Source organism: Anabrus simplex, chromosome 1 (assembly GCF_040414725.1).
Source record: "Anabrus simplex isolate iqAnaSimp1 chromosome 1, ASM4041472v1, whole genome shotgun sequence".
Lineage (NCBI taxonomy): Eukaryota > Metazoa > Arthropoda > Insecta > Orthoptera > Tettigoniidae > Anabrus > Anabrus simplex.
Window position 1 is genome coordinate 1,600,258,076 of NC_090265.1, and position 26,758 is coordinate 1,600,284,833.

The 26,758-nt window shown below is 39.4% G+C and overlaps 1 protein-coding gene across 3 annotated transcripts in view; it reads right to left on the reverse strand.

Annotated features, from left to right (window-relative positions):
- LOC136858581 (pseudouridylate synthase TRUB1) overlaps positions 1-26,758 on the reverse strand; it is a 101,656-nt gene that overhangs the window by 53,929 nt on the left and 20,969 nt on the right. For 2 of the 3 annotated variants that reach the window (XM_067138243.2, XM_067138245.2), the window contains exons 2-4: positions 13,898-13,981; positions 13,641-13,778; positions 1,173-1,293 (exon numbers count right to left, since the gene is read on the reverse strand). In XM_067138243.2, the coding sequence (XP_066994344.2) occupies positions 1,173-1,293; positions 13,641-13,778; positions 13,898-13,981 (343 nt within the window). The remainder of the gene's footprint in view (positions 1-1,172; positions 1,294-13,640; positions 13,779-13,897; positions 13,982-26,758) is intronic. The other variant, XM_067138244.2, reaches the window with a different exon arrangement.

The following is a 26,758-nucleotide window of genomic DNA, read 5'->3' on the forward strand; positions in this document are numbered from 1 at the left end:
AGATGGGTTGACGGGCAGGTTCAACTGAAATCCAATAAAGAAGTAGACAGCAAAGTGGAACTGATAACAACAATTGCTGTTTTATGGGCACACCTTTCATATGAATAATGACTGGCTCACAAAGAAAATCTGGAATTTTCTAAAACCAAAGGCATCTAAGTTGAGATGGTTCCAAGAGTGTGAGAAGAACCTGAGAGAGGAGGGCATTACGGAGGACAAAAATCAGTAACAGAGTTAGTTTCAGAAGGATGGTGAAAAGCTATGAGGGTTTTTATGGTGGAGACAGAACCCAGAAGACAAAGAGCCCGTTTACCAGAGGAGCGGGAGAAAGCGCTGATCGATGGGCTCAAGAGATAACTGCCAGACGAACAAGAAACAGACACTGAAAATGAGGTTGGTTGTTAACACACAGTCCATAGAGGCTCAAATCGAAAAACAAAGAAAAGAAATTTCAGTGAAACAAATCCAGGAGATGAACAAAATAAGGAAAACCCAAAAATTAAAGGAACTGTAAAAACAATGAAAATGAAGATAAATGAGTTCAAATCCAATTACAAAATAAATTAGACAGTCAATAATTCCTAGTTGATTATGCTGATTTTTTACTGTATCCATCTAAACAAGGAGACATTTATACTGCATCAATCAGTCGGGTGCTCTTGAACCTCTGACTGAGCATGAGGGACTGGTTAAATACCGGAACAGTGGTGCTTCAGCCATACTTCCACTTCACTCATAGGAGCAACTGTTCTATTTCATAGCACTACCACCCAGAACATGTGACACTAAAAAAAGTCACAGAATCTTTATAACTTGCAACACCTGATCCAGCTGTTGTTCGACAAAACTGATCTTCAGTTATGTTCCCGTATCTGTAAATCAATGCCTAAACCATGGGAATTGTACATCACAAAACAGGGTTTCCATTTATAACAAACTCTGTCAATAAATGAAAATTCCAAGGTTTCAGGTTTTAGCAGATGATGAGTTTTATCCCAATCTGTACATGTAAAAATGTATAACATTTTACAATTTATATCTGACCAATTGAAATGAAAATTATAGTTACTACCTGAACACTGCAGTTGTATTACCCTGGGGAAGAAAGAAATGTTGGAACAAAATTATGACAAAATAATTAAGCAATGAGCAATGGTATAAAGGATATTAACCTTATCAAGTCTGCTATTCTTCTTCCATGAAATTTCAAGGCTGAATATTTTGGAGGAATCTGGTAGATACGTCCTTCAAAAGTTTGAAGAATCTGCTCCAATCTTTCTAATGAAATATGATCTGAAAAACAAAGAATTATGAACTTTTATAAGGAAAGTAGTTGTAGTGTCTCCACAGCAACAGAGCAAATACAATCTCATTTAATCTTTTTTATTTTATTTTTATTGTCCTTTTATGTTTGTTTAATCTCTATGTCACCATGAAGCCACTACATAATCGTCAAAAATAACAAAAAGAAAACCATACAGGAGAAACATAATACAGAGTTTTCCATATAAAACTGGACCGCTCACGTGCACCTGAGCCAAGGCCGGTCTGCTGGCTGGGTGGCTGGCTTCCCTCACACCTGGGGCACATCTGGCTGCCTGGCTCTCTTCCTGTCCTTCACTTCCCATGCTGTAGGCAGTAATCTGCCTTCGTTTGCAAGGACAGGAAGGCAGTTACCTTTAGAGCAACATATTTTCGTATATAAATGTTGTTATAAACACGAATCTGCTCATTGTGTTTGTGCGGAGCTTATCAGGAGATTCTCCGGGCAATTGCCTCCTCCCAGAAATTCAATTCATGATCTTGTGAATAAGTTTGAGACACCACACCATACATTCATGCCCCACTGTACCTGAAAAGGTGTCTGCTGCACCCAATTGGGATTATCCACACTCCAGTAATCCATATTATGGTGATTAACGGTTCCACTGTTGTGGAATCGTGCTTTGTCCGTAAATAAGATTCACGAGAAAAACAGGATCAGTGTCCATATGCTGTAGGATTCATTGACAGAACGCCACCCGGGCATCGAAATCATGACTATTGAGTTCCTGGTGTAAGTGCAGCTGGTACAGGTGAAACTGGTGGGTATTCATTATCCACATAACAGACGCTCAGCTGATGTTCATCTCCTATGCAATGGCCCGTGTGCTAGTATGAGGGTTACGCTGGATAGAGTCAAACACGACCTCTTCATTGTCAGCAGATGTCACGGGATGATCTCGAACAGGCCGTGTCCTTCCTAGGGATGCAGTATCCCGCAGGCATCTTTCCACACTCTGAAATGTCATGTCTGTCGGTTGTCATCTATTATTACATGTGATCTATCTGGATAGCATTCTTGGTACAGGCGTTGTGCCTGGTATGCATTCTGTCTAGCTTCTCCATAGATAAGTAACATATCCATATACTCGTCGCTGGAATACATCTCGAGGCAGTGAATAAACTTTGTGTTGTGAATTGTTCCGAAGGAGGGGATTTCGCACATCCCAATGGGGCATACTTTGGCCTACCTGTAGTCTACAAAGCTTGGAACATGTACGATGTAGCTAACTGGCCATAGACCATCATCTCCTCATCCTTGTCCAACCCAGCACCATACCCAATGCAACGATACATACAGTCTCTCACAGGGTTAAAAAAACAAATCAGTCCTTGGAAGCCATCAAGTATGCAACCTTACCACATCCCAGGCAAAAAAATTCCTATGTGGGATTAGTACCTCCTACCTCGAGCACTGTCCATTATCACATATCTCCCCACCCGCTTGCCATGTGAGCTACTGCGACACTTGACCTACGGCGCCCACTTCTCAGCTTATACAGTACCGTGCTCCCCGTCTGTGCATCCACCTCCTGTTTTCAAGTATGTGTTCTGCATATCTGTACTCGTTTTATGGGTTCATTCGAGGTACCCATAATTAATTAATAGTGGTGCTCACGATTCCTGCTGTCTTCTAGCCCATAAACACACATCTCATTATATTACCCTGGTTTAGGGAAAGAGGCGATGTCTTTCAGAATTGTAGTAAATGTGAAGGGATGCATAAAACTGGATTGCAAGGGGCCGGTGGACCATCCTGTATATCGTCATTGCCGGGACAAAACCTCCTATGTGATAATATTTTTGGAGATATACTGACCCGTGGCACTTACATTATGAAGAGCGAGAATGCTTTGACCATATTCACACAATATTTCACCTTAGATGACAGAACCTAACCAGCCAAAGTTCTAAGCTAAAATATTCCACATAGGAGGTTTTGTACCGGCAGCGACGATATATACAGATGAGGCATGGTTCCACCTAACTGGCATACCAACACTCACTACACATGCTATTGCTATTCTGAAAATTCATACTGCATAGAGCAAATTCCTCTTTATGACAGAAAAATCCGAGTTTGGTGTGCAATTAACACAACACACGTAATCGGTCTGATATTTTTATAAGTATACAGTAAATGGAGATCGGTATCAAAATGCCATTTTTACCTCATTTTTCAATCAGTTAATGGAAAAAACAACAATCATATTCTTGGTTTCAACAAGATCCCACAACTGCACATACAGCCAAGGAGTCCATGGATTCAATTACAGAGGTCTTCAAAGATGGTGTAATTAGTGCTGGTTTATGGTCCTCCCACTGCCCCAATCTAACAGTCTGTGATTTTTATTTGTGGAGTACCCTGAAGGAGAAGTGCACCAAACAAATCCAAACACACTGCAGGAACTTACAGAAAACATACAAACTGAAATAAGAAACATTACAGTGCCCGAGCTAGATCGTGTCAATTGAAACGTGTTTACCTGTTAGTGAAGACGGAGTGCAGGCCAGCTGTGGCCAGGTGAGCCGTGGGTGTCGAAGAAGCCAGCCAGCTGTCCGGCCTTGGCTAAGCTGTGTGTGAGCATTCAGGTTTTATGCAGGAAACCTTGCAGTATACAAAGAGTTTTTCAGGGAACTTGCCTACTGATTTCCTATTTCAAACAAGTCATTTTTTACCGCACATCTTTCTTTCCTAAAGTGACTGCAGATCTAATTATGAAAACACCAATTAAAATTAAACAAAAGCATAATATAATATCATGCTGACCCCATGACACCTGTAGGCTTTCGGGCTGAGCAACAGTCACTCGGTAGGCCAAGGCCCTTCAGAACTGTTGCACTCTGGAGTTCAGTTTATAATATACTCAGTGATGAGAAAAGTACGAAATAAAAGTAACTGGACTGAATTGCAGTTACCTAAGAAATATTTGACTCAATTACAATTAATTCACAGAACTCAAATCTTTAGAAAATCACCAACATCATTTTCACATTGGGATGGAATGATACCAAAGTTTGCAAGGAAAAAAACATTACTCCATTTTGTACTTAGCATAGAGATATTAAGTAGCTATCATCATTAAGTGAAGACCCTTCGTGGCTCATACGGCAGCACGTCGGCCTCTTACTGCTGGATACCGTGGTTCAAATCCCGGTCACTCCATGTGAGATTTGTGCTGGACAAAGCAGAGGCGGGACAGGATTTTCTCCGGGTACTCTGGTTTTCCCTGTCATCTTTCATTCCAGCAACACTCTCTATTCTCATTTCATAGCATCTATCAGTCATTAATAAATCACTTTGGGAGTGACGACCCCATCATACTAATAGCCTATATATGATTCATTCATTACATCCCTGACCCGGTCAGTGACTGGAAAACAGGTTGTAGGTTTACATTTTCATAATTAAGTGAGACTAAACAAACTTTCAAAGCAAAGTATGCTTGAAATGTTTGTGTTTTCATTATTTTCAAGATAAGTAATTCAAAATATTTATTCAAATGGGAGAGTGGAAATTCTATAAACCCTTCCCCATCACATGATTATTCCGGATCCATTCTCAACTACATAGTGCATGATTATCTATGAGGGCTGTAAATAAAGTAGTGGAAATATCGATAGAATGCAATATTTAATGAACTAACAATTACAATTGCATTACATTCCTTCAATGTAGTCAAAGTCTGTTACCTTTTGCCAAATGTCAGTTTAAGCTGTCGGGGACAGTCCGCAAGGTGTTCTCTGTTGAGCGCCCTACTGCACAGAGTACAGAAGCCACATCAGGAAAATGGCGGCTTCGGAGGTGTTCCTTCAACTTTGGAAACAGGTCGAAGTTACAAGGATTCATGTCTGGTGAGTACGAAAGGTTTTCCAAGACCTCCCAATGCCACCATTGAAATAAGAGCTTTATTTGCGACATGACAATGTGTGTTTTCATGCAACACGATAGGGTGATTGTCTCATAATAAACATGGACATTTGTGCCGTATAGCTGAATGCAGATGTCACTCCAAAAATCAGCTGTATCAGCAATAGTAGTCACTGTTGACGTTTTGCCCCTCAGGCACGGCATGCGTAAGAATAACACACTCGTAGTTGTATGCCTAAGCTTCACACTACTGGGTTTCTGTCGAAATTTCTGTGAATATAGTGAACCTTGGTGGCGCCATTCATTTGATGCTTCAATTCAGGCTCGTAGGCTCATGCCGACGTCTCATCAATGGCGACAATACGCTACAGAAATGTGTCTCCTTCGTTGCGGTATCTGTCCAGGTGGATGCAGTTTTCCACATGTTGAGACATTTCTTCAGTATATACCACACCGTTTGATGACTGAGACCAAACTTTATGGATAATTCGCAGACAGTCCATCGATGATTCCTGGAATATCCTTCTTGGAATCTGTTTCTGCCTTAAAGTACCTATACATACTCTTCCATTTTTTACTAAAATTTGTATGGCCACCAATTATGCTTGCCATCATGTTATCCTTAACTGACTTCTTTGTTAGATTCAATTTCCTAGTTAGTTCCTTCAATTTCTCCTTACTTCCACAGCCATTTCTAACTTTATTTCTTTCCAACCTGCACCTCCTTCTTAGTCTCTTTACTCTCTATTATAATATAGTGGATCTTTACCATTCCTTACCACCTTTAAAGGTACAAACATATTTTCACTTTCCTCAACAACTGCTTTAAACCCATCGCAGAGTCTGTTTACATTTTTATTTACCATTTTCCACCGACCATAGTTACTTTTTTTAAACTCTCTCATGCCTGTTTTATCAGCCATATGTACTGCCTAACAGTTCTAATTTTAATATCTTCCTTTCTTTCACATTTATTTTTAACTACCAAAAAAGCAGCTTCATGATCACTAATACCATCTATTACTTCAGTTTCTCTATAGAGCTCATCTGGTTTTACCAGCACCACATCCAGAATATTCTTCCCTCTAGTTGGTTCCATCACCTTCTGAATCAGATGCCCTTCTCATATTAACTTATTTGCCATTTGTTCGTCATGCTTCCTGTCATTCGCATTACCTTCCCAATTGATATTTGGTAAATTGAGATCACCCGCTAAAATCACGTTCCTTTCCTTATCGTTTCCCACATAGCTGATTATCTTATCAAATAATTCTGAATCAGCATCTACGCTACCCTTTCCCAGTCTGTACACTCCAAAGATATCAAGTTGCCTATAATCTTGAGAGATGAGCCTTACACCTAGAATTTCATGTTTGTCATCTTTAACTTTCTTGTAGATTACAAATTCTTCTTTCATCAGAATGAATGGTCTCCCTCCTACCATTCCTATCCTATCCCTACGATATACCCTCCAGTTCAATGAGAAAATTTCTGCATCCATTATATCATTTCTCAGCCATGATTCAACTCCTATTACAATATGCAGTTAAGTATATATATCTATTAAATTACTTAATTCTATTCCTTCCTTTACAATACTTCTACAGCTGAGCACTAATATTTTTGTCATCCCTACTTGATTCCAGTTTCCTGTTCCCTTATCACCATTCCCTAGGTCACCCTGTTTCCCTGAATATACCGCCATATAACCCTTCTAAACAAATTTCCTAACTTATATGAACGACTGCTGTTTAAGTGAAGGCCAGCGAGCGCAGATCCCTATCTCCTATCAACCCATTAGGATCTAGAAATTTCACTCCCAGTTTCCCACATACCCACTCCATAGTCTCATTTAAATCCCCAATCACCTTCCAGTCAGTATCCCTCCTACACAGGATTCCACTGATAACAATCTCTGCTTCCTTCACCCATGCTGCATTTACCAGGTCCCACACATCCCCAACCATCTTGGTACTTATACCTGCTTGTCTTACGTTGTTAGTACCAATGTGAAACACTACCACCTTATGTCTGTCTATTCTCGACTGTCATTGTGCAGACACTGTTGTACCATCTCTTCCTTTATGTCTTTCTTTTAGTTCCAACAGATACTGATGCGATGCTGGGTATTTCTTTTTTAATGTTTGACCATACAAAAAGTGACTATCCCTACTGGAATCAAATCCCTGATTTTATGATCATGAGTCAGATACCACCTCTGAGCCACTGAGGCAGCTTCTGAAAAGGAATGATTACCTGTATTTGCAATTGGCAGCAATGACAAAATTGATAAGCTGAAATTTTGTTGATGAACAATGTTGTTAAAATTTAAGAGCTGAGGAGCTTCATTTCACTGAAAAAAGACATTTTGGACATGATATTCTTTTGAGTTTATGCCGTGTGAAATGAGACAACCTGCAGGTAAAATAGTCACTGTTGTATTTCTGAGAGAGCAGAGTAAAATCTTCATGAAATTAAAGTTACCCTGCAGTTGCAGTTTGCATACACAGTATTTATAAGAATATATTATCTATTATTCTGTGCTGTGAAAGCATAAATCTAGCAATGTAAATCACATACTGTCTGAAATTGACAGTACTAACTGTAGTGAAATCTGGAAGAATAAGTGTCCTTAAATTAGTAGTGGCTGGTGGGTATCACATTGGAGCCATGTGCACACCCAGCACTTGAACTGCTCATATGTGTTTCTTTCCTATTCAAATCAGATGATACTCTTTAAAAAAACTTTCCTCCATACTCAAAAGTGCTCGGTGCTCCTAGGTTTCTGCCTTCTTGCACTCGCACATGAACGGTATTATGGTGAGGAAGAGTGAACTGTGTAGAGGGAGGGTTCATGCCATTAAGGAAGAGGTGGTGTATGCACCAAGTTGTATGAGTGGGCATGCACATGTAGATTTACATCATGCCTAAGTGCTGCCTGAAACACTTCTTGTTACCATGCATGTGACATGGTTCCCTGTTGCCTAGTGTCATCTGTGAAGTTTACTGTAAATTATTTACTTAGTTCCATTTGTAAGGTTGCTAACTTTAGAAAATTGAAACCCACAGTTTTCAGTAAAGCTGGCAGAGAAAGATAAATGTTAGTAAAAGTAACTGCATTGAAAAATATGTCAACAATATTGGTTTTCCAGATAATTTTAAGGTTGCCTAACTGTGATTATTTTGGCAAGGTAGGATATGTTACTAACCCCAGTCAATAAATGAATTTAAAACCATAGGGGGGAGGGTTCCCATGAGTAAAAATAGTTTTAAGACCTTGGAGTGCTTCTGCAATCACAGTTGTTATTTCTGAAAAGTGCAAATGATACCTGGTTTTATTATTATCTATATCTGAAATTAGGAGCATTTGTGTAGTAAACACCAAACATTTTGTTCGAGTTGGATTGACTGATCTTATTTTTGAAAATTCTGTTCCCTCCAAAAACAGGAATAATAAAAAGTTTACTGTACCATGTTTCAGTTATCCACACCCACTGAAATCATCACCAACCATCACTGTAGTGATGGGCAGTCTGAGACAGGTGTCGAGACTAGTGCAAGCACTGTTTCTCGCGAGAAATTTTGAGAGGTCTCGAGAGCGCTGTCCCCACATTGTGCAGTGAGCAGCGTGACGTGGGCCTACACATAGATGGAGCTAAAAGTTGTTTGTGCCGAGTATGCGAATAGCCAACCATGGGCCTTCCACATTCCGTAGATATTTGTGTCAACACGTGACTAGAGCATTTATTTCTTTCATTACTACTGAGGTCTATTTTGACGCAGCATAACGTAAGGATACACATTTTGGCATTGTATGCAGCGGTAAGTACATGAGTGAGTAGGTTAAGTACAGAAACTGACGGCTACTGTAGGTGTACATAGTATTGCTCTCAAATGCGATTTTATTTGACGTAAATAAATATCACACGAGAACACGTTCACTTCCTTGTGTAAATTACTTTATTGTCACTGTAAGCCACAACACACAATTACACACATTAGCAAGTGACACTACAACACTTAATAGCGGAGTACCCTGAGTCTATTCTGACAAGTACAGACATCAACAACACTGACTCGCGCACTGTAATATAGTCTCTCTTGAACTGCTGGTAGAAGTCCAATAAATGCTGGAAGCTGCTCATTGATATCAAGTCAATGCTGTTGTCGATACTATGTGTAAAATCAGACATGTACCCCTCCACCATTCCAGTCCCCTTCCATCCTCCATAAGTTGAACATCTAGCTCAGGCGCTCATGGGCCATGTACGTGCACGATAACGTCACTGCAGCTGCCAACATGAGGGCCAATCGCATGCTGGGACTGCATGGACCGGAAGTTCGCTGCTCACTTGCCATCTCTTCGGGGTCTCCTTCCAGTTCCCCTTCGTCACAGTGCAACACTTGGTACAAGAAGTCGATGTACCTGGCCGTGAATTTGAGTGTCTGAATTTTGGACAGCTTATCTGAAGGCAGTGTGGGGATGATCTTCCTCAAAGAGCCAAAGGCCTCATTAAGGCTCTGGGTCCTCTGATGCTCCCGAATGTTCGCCATTACCCTTTCGCTTTGGAGTTCCTCCAAGTGACTGAGACTTCCTGTGCACTTTGCCTCTCAAATGTTTCCCCGACACCTTATAACCCTCCTGCTGCCCCATGTCAAACGGATGCTTCCGTTTTCTACTACCACCTTTGATGACTGAGTCATCCACGTGATGTAGGCTGTTGTAACTTACTGTCATGCCAATGATGCTTTTCTTGATGGTACAGTAATGGATTAAGTAGGTAACTGCTAGCTTAGGGGTGCTGACAATGGGTGTTAAAGTGAGAACTGAACATGAAAGGCTGTTTCACACTGGAAGGGTTTTCCAGGGAGTGATTTGGTCTGCTCAGATCTGTTAGCCAAGAAGAGGCATCTGATACTGTATATGATGTGGATGACAGATATTATTACCGAGATAGTGACGAGGAAGCAGAAGATACATTTCGAATTACGTTATTTTCAAGATTTTGTCCGTGACATTGCATTTTGTTATGCAGGTTGTTAGAGTTTACTGTCGTTGAACTGCTACACGTGGTCATAGACAGCATATTATGAGCACCACTGTCTAAACCTTCACAGCTGATACCTTGATCTTCGATTTTGATTAAATGCATTTGAACTGTTTATAACACGCCAACCAGTAAGTAACAGATTAGGCAGATTAAGTTCTGCAGAGGCACACACCAAACTCCAAACACACGGAGTTATCACTCATAATTTATCAGACCCCACATTGATCAGTGCTTGTGTTTACCAACATTATAGTGATGAAGGAAATAATTCCTTACAATATTATAGAGTATACACGCAATAATTAGGTACTTTGGTATATGACGGTACAATGTGTCATTGTGTGCAATTGTATGCGACAATTTTAAGACGATGTCCAAAATGCAACGTAGGTCGTGGACATGGGATTATTTTGAAGAGATGCCACATAGCACAGCCCGCTGTGTTGTTGGTTTAAAAGGCATAAAATACTTCAGCAGAAATACTTCCGGGATGACCCGGCATTTAAAAACACATGCCGGTAATATCAATGAAGAGGAATCATCACAGAGAACACCTCCAGCTCGGTTTGCACCACAAAAAAGCTACCCTGTCAACAACAATTCTGAGGTATCAATGTAGGTGTACATCCTATCTACATTTATTCACAAATTATGCAGGGTTATTCAGCTAAGATGTCCACCTTAAATAACTTGTGAACCGTTTAAGATATGATACAATACAATACGGTGTGTTTTCACTTTCCTTAATGGTATTTGGGGAGGAGGGTCATAGTTGAACATGCAGTACTTTTCCAAGCTTTTGACAAAATTTATCAACACACACGTTTCCACATGAGAACTATTTCATGCAAAAACTGATGATATACTATCAAGCTTTCACTCACAGTTACTGGAACGTCACACACGTCGCAGCACACGAGAATCGGTCTTGAGATTCTCGTGAGAGTCTCAAGATCTGTGACGTCAGCCTCGAGAGTCTCGAGCAAGAGCATTGCCCATCACTACACCACTGTCGTAAATAGTATTAACATTATACCAAATATGAAATGATTAGAGAGTAGCCATATTGACATAATAAAAAAGATTGCATCAGCATTGAACAGAAAGATTTTGTATAAAAGACATACACACCCAAATAGACAAGTGTGAAAAAATCTACCCAGAGTCTGCTACAGGCACTTTGCCTGTTGAAAACTGACTTATTTATACCATCCAGAAAAAACTACATATACAGCAGTGGAAAAAACCATACACCAAGAAGGGGTTGTGCTAGATTAATAAATGTTGGTAGGCGTGTTTACACATCCACAAGATGACGTTGATTCAAATTTGCCACAAATCGCATTAGTGTGGCACTAGTAGTGGCCCCATGATGTTGCACATCGGCTTTGTTTTAAATACAGGCTGTACAGTGCGAGAGCATTAGTTACCTGTGAAATTGGATAGAGCGACTGTGAGTGAGTCAAGAATGCCTTTACGACAAAGAAGAGGCCAGTATCAACAGCTCACTGCGGTTGAACGAGCCATATAATAGGGCTACGTGAAGGTGGATTTTTCTTCTGCACTACTGCAGAACGACTTGGCAGGAATGTCTCTACTATGCATGCATGATGGCAGCAGTGGTCATGAGAAGGTACGCTCCCAAAAGACTGGGCTCCGGAAGTCCCCGTGGCACCACTGAGAGGGAGGACTGCTGCATTCGACATATGGCCCTGGTACAGTGGACTGCGTCTGCAGCAGCAATTCGAGTGACAGTTGGCACCACAGTGATGCAACGAACTGTTCTAAATCAGTTACTTGAAGGATAGCTCCGAGCCAGATGCCCTGCGGCATGCATTCCACTTACCCCAAACCACCGTCGTCTGCGACTTCAGTGGCATCAACCAAGAGCTCATTGGAGGATGGAGTGGAGGTCTGTTGTGTTTTCCAATGAAAGCCGATTCTTCCTTTGTGCCAGTGATGACCTGTGTTGGTTAGAATGAGGCCAGGTGAGGGCCTGTCTGCGGCGTCGGCACACTGGACCTACACCGGGAGTTCTGGTCTTGGGAGCAATTTCCTATGACAGCAGGAGCACTCTCGTGGTTATCCCATGCACCCTGGCTGCAGATGTGTATATCTGTCTGGTGATTCGAGCTGTTGTGCTGCCATTCATGAACAGCATTCCTGGGGGTGTTATCCAACAGGATAACGCATGCCTCCTTACCGTTCTACAGAGTGTCAACATGTTGCCTTGGTCTGCTCGATGCCCCGATCTATACCCAATCAAGCATATATGGGACATCATTAGATGACAATTCCAACGTTATCCACAAGCGGCATTAACCATCCTTGTATTGACCGACCAAGTGCAACAGGCATGGAACTCCATCCCACAAGCTGACATCTGGCACGTGTATGACAAAATGCATGCATGTTTGCATGCCTGCATTCAACAGTCAGGTGATTACACCAGTTATTAATGGACCAGCACGACACATTTGCAATTGCTTTTCTGGCGCAGATATTAATCTGTTGTCTTGTACCTTTAATCAATTAAATATGTTACCTTGACAAATATAATGCCAAAATTTCCATATTCTACATTTCTTATTTCATAGTGTTTAGATAATTTTTTTCTGCCAGTGTATTTTATAACAGATTTAAAAGAAGATGTACAGAGCAAGCATGGTAAAAATATATAATGAGGACTTAGGCATAAATTTTTTCAAAGGTAAATAATATGAATCTTACCTCGTGTTACTTGCAGGAGAGTAATGTGTTCACTGCCAAAGCTAGGAACCCTCCAACCTTCCCCTAGAAATATCATTGTATCTTATAAAAGAAAATATCGTAAACCTGCAATGTCTTCCATACCTCCTGCATCAACAGCCTTTGTTATTGGCTGAAATATGTAAAATATCACTCCCAGAATTCAATACAGACTGATGTGACTGTAAAATGTGACAAATGAATTCATGACTCTTGTAAAATTAATTGCTGGTTAGGGTTTTCATTATGAATCCATGCCTATTTAGACCAGAGTGTCATGACAAGTCAGGTATGTCCAGACCAATCGAGTAGAAATCTTGTCAACAGTTGGTTTCATGACTGTAATCATGTACACAACTAAGCCGCTAGCAGCTGTGAGAGTCTGCACACTGCAGCTGTCTTGCCTCAGGTCCCTACTGTATTGTTCTGCTGAACACATTTCTCCAGCTTGTATTATGCAAGAAGCTTCCAAAAAGTTACTTCAAGATACTACTATAAACTCTGTCAAACAAGCAATCTCATAAAATTTACTTCTTGTTTAATAAAGATCCCCTATGTTCACAAAGGTCTTGGTTGTTTTAAGGTATTCATGTTTAGATTTTTTGTGCCTGTCCTTGAGAAATGATCTGTTTTGTAAAAATACTCACCATACGACTTTTCCATGATAACTTTTCCTGTTTCATTGTAGGTCTCTGTAGCAGTTCCAAGGTGTCCAGTTACAACATACTTTTTAGTCCCCTTCAGTAATTTTGGTAACACCTTGCATCCCCATCCAATGCCTACAACTATACAGAAAATAATCTTGAAACAAGCAAACCCTTCAGCTACCGCTACTCTAAATAATTAAACATAGATTATGTAAATAAATATGAATTACTGTTTAGGTCATTAAACAAAAAATTACCTAGAACACCTGTTGCAGTTGAATCCAAAGTTCCACCATGTCCTAGTCTTAGATGATGAGGACGATCTTTGGGGTCTACATCTGCTGGCAGAAAAAAAAAGGCTGTAACTAATATATATAATCAAGTATTCAGTAGCTAGTCTTTGACTTTGCTTTTTTTGGATTACATCATGACAGGTGGGTTAGAATAGACATTAAGTAAAATATGTAAAAATAAAATAAAATATCAATCAATCAATATTCTGTGTCCTTAGTCAAACCCAGTTTGGATCAGATTGAATAAGTAACACATTAAAAAGAAAGGAGTAACCTATTTAATTTATTTACTATATAGAAAAAATGTGATGCTATCCTTTCCAAATCCTTTTTTAGCTACATTGATTTTACACAAGAATGGAAATATAATTAATAAACCCCAACCCGTTCAAGTGATGAACCCCAACTAGCACTGAAGTATAGTGTTGTGCAAGCTGCAAACTTTTCTGGTTTTTTTTTTTTTTTTTTTTTTTTTTTTTTTTTTTTTTTTTTTTTTTTTTTTTTTTACGTCGCACCGACAGATATGTCTTATGGCGACGATGGGATAGGAAAGGCCTAGGAATTGGAAGGAAGCGGCCGTGGCCTTAATTAAGGTACAGCCCCGGCATTTGCCTGGTATGAAAATGGGAAACCATGGAAAACCATCTGCAGCTATCGAGCTCGGTAAGCTGCAAACTGACCTGTTGCACTCATCTAAGGCGATTACAAATTGAATGATTCGTGCTTCATACACCTAGATATATTCATAAACTTTAACAAAAAGGTAAGCTAAATATAAGCTAATGGGTTCATACCCCGTAAATAGGATTGTCCTCCTTTTTATAATCTTCACTACTCCTGCTAAAACTTTATTTACTACAACTTTAATTTTAGGTACACTCACTTGGAATGAATTGAGACAGGAAATTAGGAATACCAGACAAAGCCTTTCTTATCTCTGCTTCACACACCACATATTTCACAAGGAGTGAAAATGTCAAGTTTAACTCTCAGGCTGTAGTGGTGAAAAACTGACATGTAACGATTTAAACCTCGTAAGGGTCAGGTATTGAAAAAAAAAAAATCTAATTATGGTTTCATGACTCATAATTATGTACACAACTAAGTGGCTGCACAGTTTGGGTCATGCAGCTGTCGGCTTGCATTTGGGAGATAGTGGGTTTGAACCCCTCTTTGCATCATTTACTTAAATTCCTTCATACTGGTGTCAATCAATCAATCAATGACCTGCATTTAGAGTTGTTGCCCTCTGTCTGCCTAGTCTTTTCTTAATTGATATCAAACAAGTTGGAAATCAATTGAACTTTTCCTTGGTAAATTATTCCAATTCCTAATTCCTCCTCCTCCTCCTCATCATCATCATCATCGATTTTCCACTCCAGCAAGCCGGATGCAGGTGTTTGCGAGCCTCTTCCAATTAGTCCTGTCCATCCACAGCTGATGTTCTACCTTTTGCTGCTAATTTACATCACATCTGGCAAGATCTTTGAAAATTTGCTCTTCCCAACTAACCCGAGGCCTCCCTCTGGGCCTCCTACCAACAACATTCCTTTTATAGTATGCTCTTGAGATCCTAATTGGAGTCATCCTTCACATGTGTCCATACCATCGTAATCTGCTTAATTCTAAGGTTTCCAACAGGCTCCTGTCCAATCCACGTTGTTGCCAAATACTTTCATTCTTTATTTTGTCTCTCCTTGTCTTTTGGAGATGACCGAAGGAACTTCATTTCAGTGGCCTGTAGGCAACTTTGTGCAGATCTAGTCAATGTTGCTGCTTCCAGTCCGTACGTTAGAATTGGTACAAGATATATTTTGTACAGTATGAGCTTGCAAGCTTAGGGAAACGAGTCATCCCAAAGTAGTTGATGAACGGAGAGGTAGAATTTTGATGTAGCTTGTATTCTATTGCCTATTTCTTGGTTTATGGTATTGTCAAAAGAAATGAAGCTCCGCAAGTATTTTAAGTTATTGATAATGTCTACGTCTTCATTTTGCACTTGCAGGTTGATGGCTTCAGGATTTCGACTCATCACTAAACTGACGGTTTTAGTTTGGTTGATGATCATTTCCATTCTTTCAAATTCTTCTTGCCAAAGATCTAGTTTAGCTTGAACTTCTGCTTCTGTCTCACCCCATAGCATAACATCATCAGCAAATACAAGTGCATTTCTTGTCTGATCCTTCATTTTCACTGCTTTTATAACCTCATCCATTATAGTAACGAAAAGAAGTGGTGATAGACAACTTCTTTATTGGATTCCGCTCTTGGTTTCAAAACAGTTTGACCTGCCTCCTTGAATTTGATCACAGCTCTTTGTCTCTCGATATAGTTGTTCTACTCGAGCTATAATCTCAATCTGGCACTTCTTTATGCCCATATGTGCTTACTTGGTACATGGTCATATGCCTTCTCAATATCCAAGAATATAACTATAACCATTCTATTCTTATCCCAGTATTTTTCAAAGAGCATTCTTGTAAAAAAAAAAAAAAAAAAAAAAAAGAGATCTAGCGTTGATCTGTTCGCTCTAAATCCATGTTGTTCTTCCTCAAGTTTAGGTTCAACAAATTTTCTGATTTTTTTTTTCAGGGTGGTCTTATATATTTTAACCCATGAGATAGAAGGGTACACCTCTATAGTTGTTACACTTGTTTTGGTCACCTTTCTTAAATAGTGGAATAATCATTCCTTGCCTCCAGTCAATGGAGATTTCATTTTCTTTCCAAATTTTATTTAGTACTTTGTACAATCATTGTATTCCAGGTTCTTCAAGTGCTTTGATCATGTCCACACTGAACTCATCCAATCCTGCAGACTTGTTGTTTTTCATTTTACATATTGCTGTTTCCACTTCCAGCTAGGTCAAACTTTCTACGTTATAATTTATAGGGTTTAGAGGGTCATCTTGTGTGTTGTCAGTTGTATTATAGTTCAGTAAGTGATTTGAAATATCTACTGAACTCCTGTAATATTTCATTCTCATTTCTAGTTACCTCTCCATTTGGAAGCTTGACTCTGTTGATAGTACTATTATAATTTCTTTTGTTTTTAACAATGCTATACAGGAGCTTTTTGTGTTAGTCATGCCCTATTGGCAAGATCTTCTTTGCATTTCCATCTCTCAGTGTCAACTATTCTTTTGACCTGTAATTTCTTTTTCTCTGTAAAATGATAGTTTGTCCTTGATTTTACTTGGATTTCCTCGCACTCTGGCACGGTACAAAGCTCTTCTTGTACCATTTCTAGCTTTGACAGCAGCTTTTACATCCTCATTCCACCATGCTGTTCTTTAGATTTTCTTATTTGGCTCTGTCTTCCACATACTCTCTCAGCTGTCTTCACCAATACTCTTCCCAGGTTATCCCATTCCTCATTTGCAGATCTCAGATCTTCTTTTGGTAACATCTTCCAAACATTTTCTCAAAACATTTCCTTTACCCTTGGTTCAGAGAGTCTCTAGTATTTTAATTTTTGTGTTCTTTTGTTGTAGACTTTTGCAAGTGGCTTTACGTCACACCGACACGGAGACGTCTTATGGCGATGATGGGATACGAAAGGCCTAGGAGTTGGAAGGAAGCGGCCATGGCCTTAATTAAGGTACAGCCCCAGCATTTGCCTGGTGTGAAAATGGGAAACAACGGAAAACCATCTTCAGAGCTGCCGACAGTGGGATTCGAACCCACTATCTCCCGGATGCAAGCTCACAGCCGCGTGCCCCTAACCGCATGGCCAACTCGCCTGGTATTGTAGACTTTAGGAGGTCTTCTCTTTGTGATATCTGCAACCAACAGCCTGTAATCTCCATCCAAATTTTCACTAGAAATTACTTTGACATCATTTACAATCTTCCAAACTTCTTGGTCGGCGAGTATATAATCAATCACATTTCCATATTGATCGTCCCAACTATATCTTGTATTCTTATGCATGTCCCTTTTCTTGAACCAAGCATTACTTACAACTATATTATTCCTCATACAAAGATCCAGAAGATGTTCACCCTCTGTCTTCCTATTCCCCATTCCATGAGGACCCAGAGAGGATTCATAGCCCAGTCTATCTGATTCACCAGGCGAGTTGGCCATGCGGTTAGGAGCGCGCAGCTGTGAGCTCACATCTAGGAGATAGTGGGTTCGAATCCCACTGTCGGCAGCCCTGAAGATAGTTTTCCGTGGTTTCCCATTTTCATACCAGGCAAATGCTGGGGCTGTACCTTAATGAAGACCACGGCTGCTTCCTTCCCATTCCTAGGCCTTTTCCGTCCCATTGTCGCCATAAGACCTATCTGTGTTGGTGCAACGTAAAGCAAGAAAAAAAAAAAAAAAAAAAAACGATTAAACTCCTATCTGATTCAACCTGAGCATTAAAATCTCCCATTACTACCAAATTTTCACAATCCATATGTTCTTCCACATTGGATCGGAAGGCTTCTTTCTTCATTTGGACATCCTGATTTGCAGCATAGACCTGAATTATATGATATTTGTCTCCATTCCAATTTACTGACACTATCACTGACAGATTCAATCTGACTACAAACATCAATATCTTTACGAAGTATAAAGCCCACTCCATTTCTTGACTCCAAGTTATTTCCAGACCAGTATAGTTTATAGTCTAGACGGAGGTTTCTTATTCCTGTTGCCTTCCATTTGGTTTCACTTATCCCCATGATAAGAATTTTCCTCCTTCCATCATATCAACTATTTCTTCAGTTTTATTTGTCAGTGTTAGAATATTCAAGGTTGCACTCTGGCAACTGGGTCTTGATTTAGGTTTCGTAGCTGGTGAAGCTTCAGGCTGTATGCCATCATAAGCACCTAGCTGTTGTCGCCTTGAGTTCTTCGATCCGAGGCTCATATTTGTCTTGAAAGAGATTGCAATTCCTCTCCAACTGACGTTAGAGAAGATTTTCTGTCAGGGTTATCTCCCTTAGCCTTTAGCAGTCCCCTGCCACATCTGCAAGTCAGCAGCTTCCTGTTGAATTTACTGTATGTGTAATTTCGTACACAAAGGCTTCAACAAGCCCCCTAAGGGTGAACATTTGTCCCAGTTTGTCCTCTTGAATTTCAACTTTATCTTCATATTATGATCTTTTTTACAATTAAAAACACCACTCAATTTTATTAATCTATGCATGTCATTCCAATCTCACTACTGACAGCTCAGAACATACCGCTTAGTCGCGCAGCTTGTCTCCCTACTCCCAAGTCTTTCCTGCGCAAAGTTTGCAACATTTCTGTAACACTAATGTTTTGTTGGAAATCTCCCAGAACAAATTTTGCTGCTTTCCATTGGATCTTTCCCAGTTCTTGAATCAAGTAATTCTGGTGAGGTTCCCATACACTAGAACTATACTCTAATTGGGTTTTTATAAATATGATAAATATATAACATATAAATATATAACATATAAATATATAAATATATAACCACGAACCTACTACGGTGTCGTAGCAGGCGGAGAGGTGATACTCCGACGTGGCGCATCCCAGGTGGTGGATAGGGGGTTCCTCACCGGCTTGCCGGCGGACTTGAGTGAAATAAAATAGCTCTCGCGGACCAAACACACATCAAAAAATCCACTAGTGTCTGTTCTGGTATCCAATGACTAGTGGTCTGCGTCTGTTTACCTAGTTGGTATGGCAGTGAAATATGGCTTGATCTCAACAATCAAGTCTGTAATTACCGTGATCTTTATTAAAGATCACCACAACCAACTTCAACTTGAAGTAATCATGATGGAACAAAAGGAAAGAAATCCGCTACCCCAGGCCCCAGTCAACGAACTGGACTTTCCTGGTCATCGGATTCTGGGGGACAAGGAACATCATGAGGAGAAGAGTCGGAGCTTCTCAAAATCTCTTCGCAAACACTACATTGGCACTCTCAATGCAAACACTCTCTTCAAAGTTGGAAAACTAAAACAACTTACAGACATTCTAGAAAAATTTCACATAAAAATTCTTGCCATTCAGGAGACGCGCTTTATAGATGAAAACCATTTCGACACAGAAAATTACAGGATTTACAAAGACAAACCTGCTGTCATAAGAGGCATACCATTATTGTTTGGTACGGGATTTGCAGTACACAAATCAGTCGTGAATAACATCATAGACTTTAATTCCATATCAGAACGTATCTCCCCACTCTCCTTCAAATCAGGTAATAAACCATACACAATTATCAATGCACATGCACCTACAAATGACCATAACAGAAAGAACCCACCAGAAATTGAAGACTTCTGGAAAGACATGGAAGAAGTAACCAACAACGTACCAGAAAGACATGTGAAAATTTTAATGGGTGACTTCAATGTGCAATTAGGTAAGGAGAGAAAATACAGACAAATGACAGGCCCGTACTCAGCACACATTTGCACAAACAAAAATTGGGAACACCTCATAAAATACTGCCAAAATTTTAACCTCAGAATTATGTCAACGCAATTTCAAAAACCAAGACGAAAACTTACAACATGGAAAGCACCTAACACAGTGTGGGGAGAATTCCAAATTGATCATGTGGCCATTTCCAAGAAAAATATGCGGGAAATTTTAAATGTCAGAACGCGTAAAGGATTCTTCGAGTCTGATCATTATTTGCTACAAGTTAAGATTAGGCCAATCCCAAGACAGAAAAAGATGGCGCAAAACAAAATAGTCAAACCTGATCCGGATTACTTGAAGATAAACAGGGAAAAAATTGTTGAAGAAATTCATAGGCATTCAACAGACACTTGGACAGATCTTGCGAAGACAGTTCAGAAGGCAATGCGCTGGGGACAACCTCCTAGAAAACGAAAACATAGATGGTGGAATGTAAGTTGTGATCAAGCCACTGGGAGAAGAAAACAAGCATGGGAGAAGTTCAGCAGTAACAGAACATCAGAAACATGGAAGGAATTTCACTTAGTTCAGAAACAATCATCGAAGGAAATCAGAAGAGAAAAACGAGCATACGAGAATAACAGGCTAAAAGAAATTGAGGAAGATTTCAAGAGAAATAACATAAGAAATTTTTACAGAACATTCAAAGAAAACATTAAAGGCTATCAACCTCCTAGCCTCTGCTTCTGAAGAACAGATGGATCCCTGGAAACAAACACGAAAGAAAACTGTAAAATTCTCAAACATTACTTTGATAAACTTCTTAATTGCAAGAAACCCACAGAAAAACTAACATTCCAAAAAACTACATCCAACCCCGATTCTAATCCACCCACAATAGAAGAGATAGAGGAAATCATAAAACAAATGAAAAATAACAGAGCAGCAGGAGAGGATAGTATTATCGCCGAGATCTGGAAGCTCCAAGACGAAAACATCACCAAAAAAATCCATAAGATTATCACAGATATTTGGGTCACAGAGAAAGTGCCAGAGGAATGGAAATGTGCATTAATCCATCATTACATAAAAAGGGTGATAAGTCAGATCCAAATAATTACAGAGGTATTTCGCTAGTACCAGTTGCATACAAAATTTTCTCTAAGATGCTATTAAACAGGCTAGAACCACAAGCAGATCCACAAATAGGTGAATACCAGGCAGGCTTCAGAAAAGGGAGATTATGCATCGAACAGATCTGGAACTTGAGAACACTTTTGAAAGTCAGACAAACAAGAAACACTGTAGTTACCATTGTGAACTTTAAAAAAGTGTATGACTCCATAGACAGACAGACGCTCTTTGACGTACTGGAAGAATATGACAATGACAGAAAAACCAGAGCACTTATACAACAGACACTTAGACACCACCTCCAAGATCAAGTTCATGGGAGAAATTTCGGAACCCTTCCAGATACACACAGGTGTCCGACAAGGAGACGGGCTCTCACCAATCTTGTTCAACATGGTGTTGGACAAAATTATCAAGCAGTGGGAGGAACAAGTTAAAGGAATACAGCTGGGAAGAACATGTGAAACAAAAACAATCATAAAATGTCTGGGATTTGCAGATGACATAGCCATACTTAGCAATAATACACAGGAGGCAAAGGAAGCACTGGAATGCTTGCATGAAATAGCTGCCAAAACAGGTCCACAGATATCTTAGGAGAAGACCCAATACATGGAACGACAGAACAACAATGTGCACACCATGCATATTGTATATGGATCCGTAAAAAGAGTAGAAAAATGTAAATAGTTAGGGGAATACATACAAATAGGAGGATCAAACAAGGCGTCTAACATAGAACGAACGGAAAAACTCTAGAAAGCATACACACTCACATGGTCACATTATAATAAGAAAAGCATATCAAGACAGGCCAAACTTAGACACTACAAAACAGTCGTATTACCAGAAGCATTGTATGCATCAGAAATGACCACAATTGAAGCATCAGGCATCATAGAGACAGAAAAAAAGAGAACGTAAAATTCTCAGAAAAATATTTGGACCAATACACAGAGATGGCGTATGGATGAAACGACCTACTGAAGAGCTGTACTAGCACACTGACAGACTCACAGACATGATCAGGAAACACAGACTAACTTTTTAAGGGCACATACTGAACCCGACAGGGGCATGATCTAAGGACCTTTGGCTAATACTGACCTTCCAAATTACAGACGCAATGCTATCTGAGAAAAGGGACATCGAAATTAATTAATATCCGCATCATTACGATAGATAAACTGAGTCTTCAGAATTTATATTACAGGATTTCTTTATTGGCAACTCGTTGTGCAATACTTCCTTTGTGTAACGGGGGGGGGGACCCAGCAGGCGCCAAGCCTAGCCAGTGTCAAGAGGGGATACAATCAGTGGTTTCCCATGGCGTCACTCGAAAAGAAACATCCCTTCCTCACGACTGAGAGAATGAGGGGAAACAGATTTTTTCGAAGCGGAATACCAGAGCCATCTTTATTTCAGACTAGCCAACTTACTTCTCTATGAGATAAAATTTATTCAAATCTGAATTCTGGAGTCGTTCTTCACTTTAAAAGAGACAACTATCATTGAGCCATTTATTTAGAGTCTCTAATGTCATATTACATGCTAAATTTTCGTACAAGAAGGAATACGGCCTCAGTTATGAGTGGAAAGTTACCAAAGGCCATCTGGTCATCGTCATCAGTCACCCTTCAGAGGGGAGTTCACCAGAGCAGAGAGGGGGAAGTTGGACGGACTTTAATTAATTAAAGGAAATCTAATGAAGGATAATTGGGCGGATATGTCTCGGTCACATGAGACGGTTATTGGTCACTTAATCGTCGCACTATCACACCTCTAGTGTGCCGTGGATAGGCAATACGCAGATTTGTAGAAGGTAAAATCACTTCTTTGTAAAAACCACTGCAGTAAGGGAAGAGCGTCATTCGGGATTTTCAGCTTGGTGAGGGCGGAGCTATATTCGCGACGCTCGCACTAGTGCTTTGTTCTAGTGACTTAAACTTAAATTTTCAAGTGAAGTCAAATAATTCATCTTAAATAAAATGAACAGAGTTATTTTTCGTGACACCTACGTGAATATTTAATGAACAGTGTCGTATCGCGAACTTACAGCGCAGAACGTAATAACATTATTATTATTATTATTATTACTGTAGCATGGCAGCGCCAATGAGCAACAAAGGCTAAAGTAGCTGTGATAGACAGAGTTCGGTACTGAACCGCGAGGGACGGGATAGTATTCAAAGTAGTGCCCGAACGTTCATGTTGAACGCTGATTAATTGAAGTGTAAATTTAAATAGTGATGTGTCTGTGCACAGGAGTACTTCCAGTGGTTTCATCAGCACGGAACAATGAACTTCAATCCTAAAGTGGTGATGGAGCTGGAACTGATTACCGTGGTATCCATGGAGCAGCAGTAAATACAGGATGGATCTCCTGACCTGACAAAGATGTTGTCATCGTGATAGAGATGAGTATTAATTTTAATATCTGGCATGTCCAGTGGGGATGGGAAATGTTTATCATAAGCTGACGCTATAAAAGGTTAAAGATGTAGTCCAGTCGAATATAAAGTGCCAAAATGGGCACGTAGTTATTAATTCTTAGTTTACGAAGTCGGCGGCAGGTCTGAGTGATTGATTGTAAATAATTTAGGGAATATAATACTTTAGCTTTGCATGTGGTAGAGATTTATTCATTTATTTTATCTTGGGAGATTTTTGTTTGATTATTTGCATCAGGAGACCGGTAGTAATGAGTTTAGGGAATTGCAGTTAGAGTGTAATTATTCTAATTTGATAAGTGCATGACAGGTAAAAGGGGTAAGTAATATATTGTGTGAAGGCACGGAGCTACAAGAATCGCCGGCGGAACTGATAACCCAAGGCCTCCCCTGATATATTTAGATAGAGAGTCTTATATTTAAGTTGGATTATTTGATCAAATTTATCAGGATGTGATTATAATGCGTGTGTCAAATATTAATCCGTGTGAATATCAAATTAATTAATTAATTAATTAATGCATTGCCGTGTGATGATAAAGCGACCGGGTATAACTATCAATAATTAGAAGTTATTAATTAGGGATGAATTGCCGTTGAGGGCGCAATTAAATTGTGAGTGCAAAGTAGACTCTGCACGATGACCAGGTATGATCAAAGCACCAGGTGAGGCATGCAGAATGACAAGTCAAAATATGGAAATAATAATAATAATAACAATAATAATAATAATGGTCACGCGAATATTAGCATTGTAATACCGGTGTTGCGTTGCAAACTGACGTGATACTGTTGAGAAAATATATGTTGAATTCAAGGTGATTTGCGTGGTTTTTGAGGAATGAGCCCATCAATTATTTTGTGGATGTACTTCAGTGTGAAGGGTATTTAGGGTTTTTAGTAAGGATGTAAAGGAGAGGGCATATAAGTCTCTGGTAAGAGCCCAACTGGAGTATGGTTCCAGTGTATGGGACCCTCACCAGGATTACTTGATTCAGGAACTGGAAAAAATCCAAAGGAAAGCAGCTCGATTTGTTCTGGGTGATTTCTAACAAAAGAGTAGCATTACAAAAATGTTGCAAAGTTTGGGCTGGGAAAAACTGGCAGAAAGGAGACGAGCCGCTCGATTAAGTGGTATGTTACAACATAAGAATAATAATGAAGCCTCCACCTTATCAATACATTTGTTTATATACTATTAGTTACAGTAATCACAGTACCGGTTTCGACCCCTCGAGGGTCATCCTCAGCTGTCATATACAAATATAGTTATTCATAAGTTATATTTTTGGGCTTATGCCGTGTAAATAATTGTAAATACACTCAATGTTCCAAAAGGAACCTTGCCTTTCTTCATCAGGAGACAAAAAAGAAAAGAAACGACGTATTGATGGTTGCTAGGAGAAAGCAACAAGGAAGCTTCAAATGGTGCCCAAAGATGTAAAGGGGATGCCATTTTAGCCCAATGCTAGAGACAATGAATAGTAACAGCAAAGCATTACTCTCTAATGGTTCTGATTATAGGTAGCCATGATTCACTGAGGTTGTAACCTGTATCGCGGTTAAAATTATCTGGGTGTTTACGTATTTCAACCGCCTCCCTGATAATTCTTGGGCGATATAGCTTTATACGGGCAAGAACATCCACTTCTTGGAACAAGACATCATGACCAGGTGTTAAAGCATGATCAGCAACAGCTGATTTATCAGGTTGGTTGAATCTGATACATCTGGTATAACACGACGGATCGTACTGCTAAAATCTTACGTAGGTACCATGTACGAACTGTTTTTGGAACATCAATTAAGATTAGGCAACTCCTGCGACCAACTAAGGATAGTTTGCCTAAATTACAACAACCTGGTATCTACAGAGTTCCCTGTACTTGTGGCAAGGTTTATATTGGGCAGACTTCGAGAACGGTGTGTACTCGCATCAAAGAACATACATAAAAGTGAAATAAGCAACATAATCTCCAGAAGAATAAAATTTCGAAATGTTTTTAACAATTAATTGATAAGTTTTAACGTAAAATAGTGATTGTTTTAAGAACATTAGTGCATACACAATAGTACAAATCTCAATTTACGCTTAACAAATCAACAAGAACATTATAAGGATTTGTCTTTTACATTACATAATCTTTTTATAATTGAATAAGAAAGGACTCATTTTATCATTTTAACATATAATTTATTTTAAACGACCTGTCAAATTGGCCAATTTTCATATATGTACAACACCTTCTTACGTGATGTTTTAATAACTATATTTGTATATGACAGCTGGGATGACCCTCGAGGGGTCGAAACCAGTACTGTGATTACTGTAACTAATAGTATATAAACAAAATGTATTGATAAGGTGGAGGCTTCATTATTATTCTTATGTTGTAGCTACAATCAGTACGGAAATGAAGCTTATAGATTATGATAAGTGGTATGTTGTTATAGATGTTGATTCCCGTAGGGAATCTGATATATTTGTTCCGAATGAGTAAATTTATAATACCAATATAAATGGTCCGTTATTGAACATTATAAATTTTCCAGCCAACTCATTCCTGGTATTGTAAGTGGTATGTTCCGAGCTGTCAGTGGAGAGATGGCGTGGGAGGACATCAGTAGACGATAAGTTTGAGTGGTGTCTTTAAAAGTAGGAAAGATTACAATATGAAGATAAAGTTGGAATTCAAGAGGACAAATTGGGGCAAATATTTGTTTATAGGAAGGGGAGTTAGGGATTGGAATAACTTACCAAGGGAAATCTTCAATAATTTTCCAATTTCTTTGCGATCATTTAAGAAAAGGCTAGGAAGACAACAGATAGGGAATCTGCCACCTGGGTGACTGCCCTAAATGCAGATCAGTAGTGATTGAATGATTGATTGATTGATTACCAA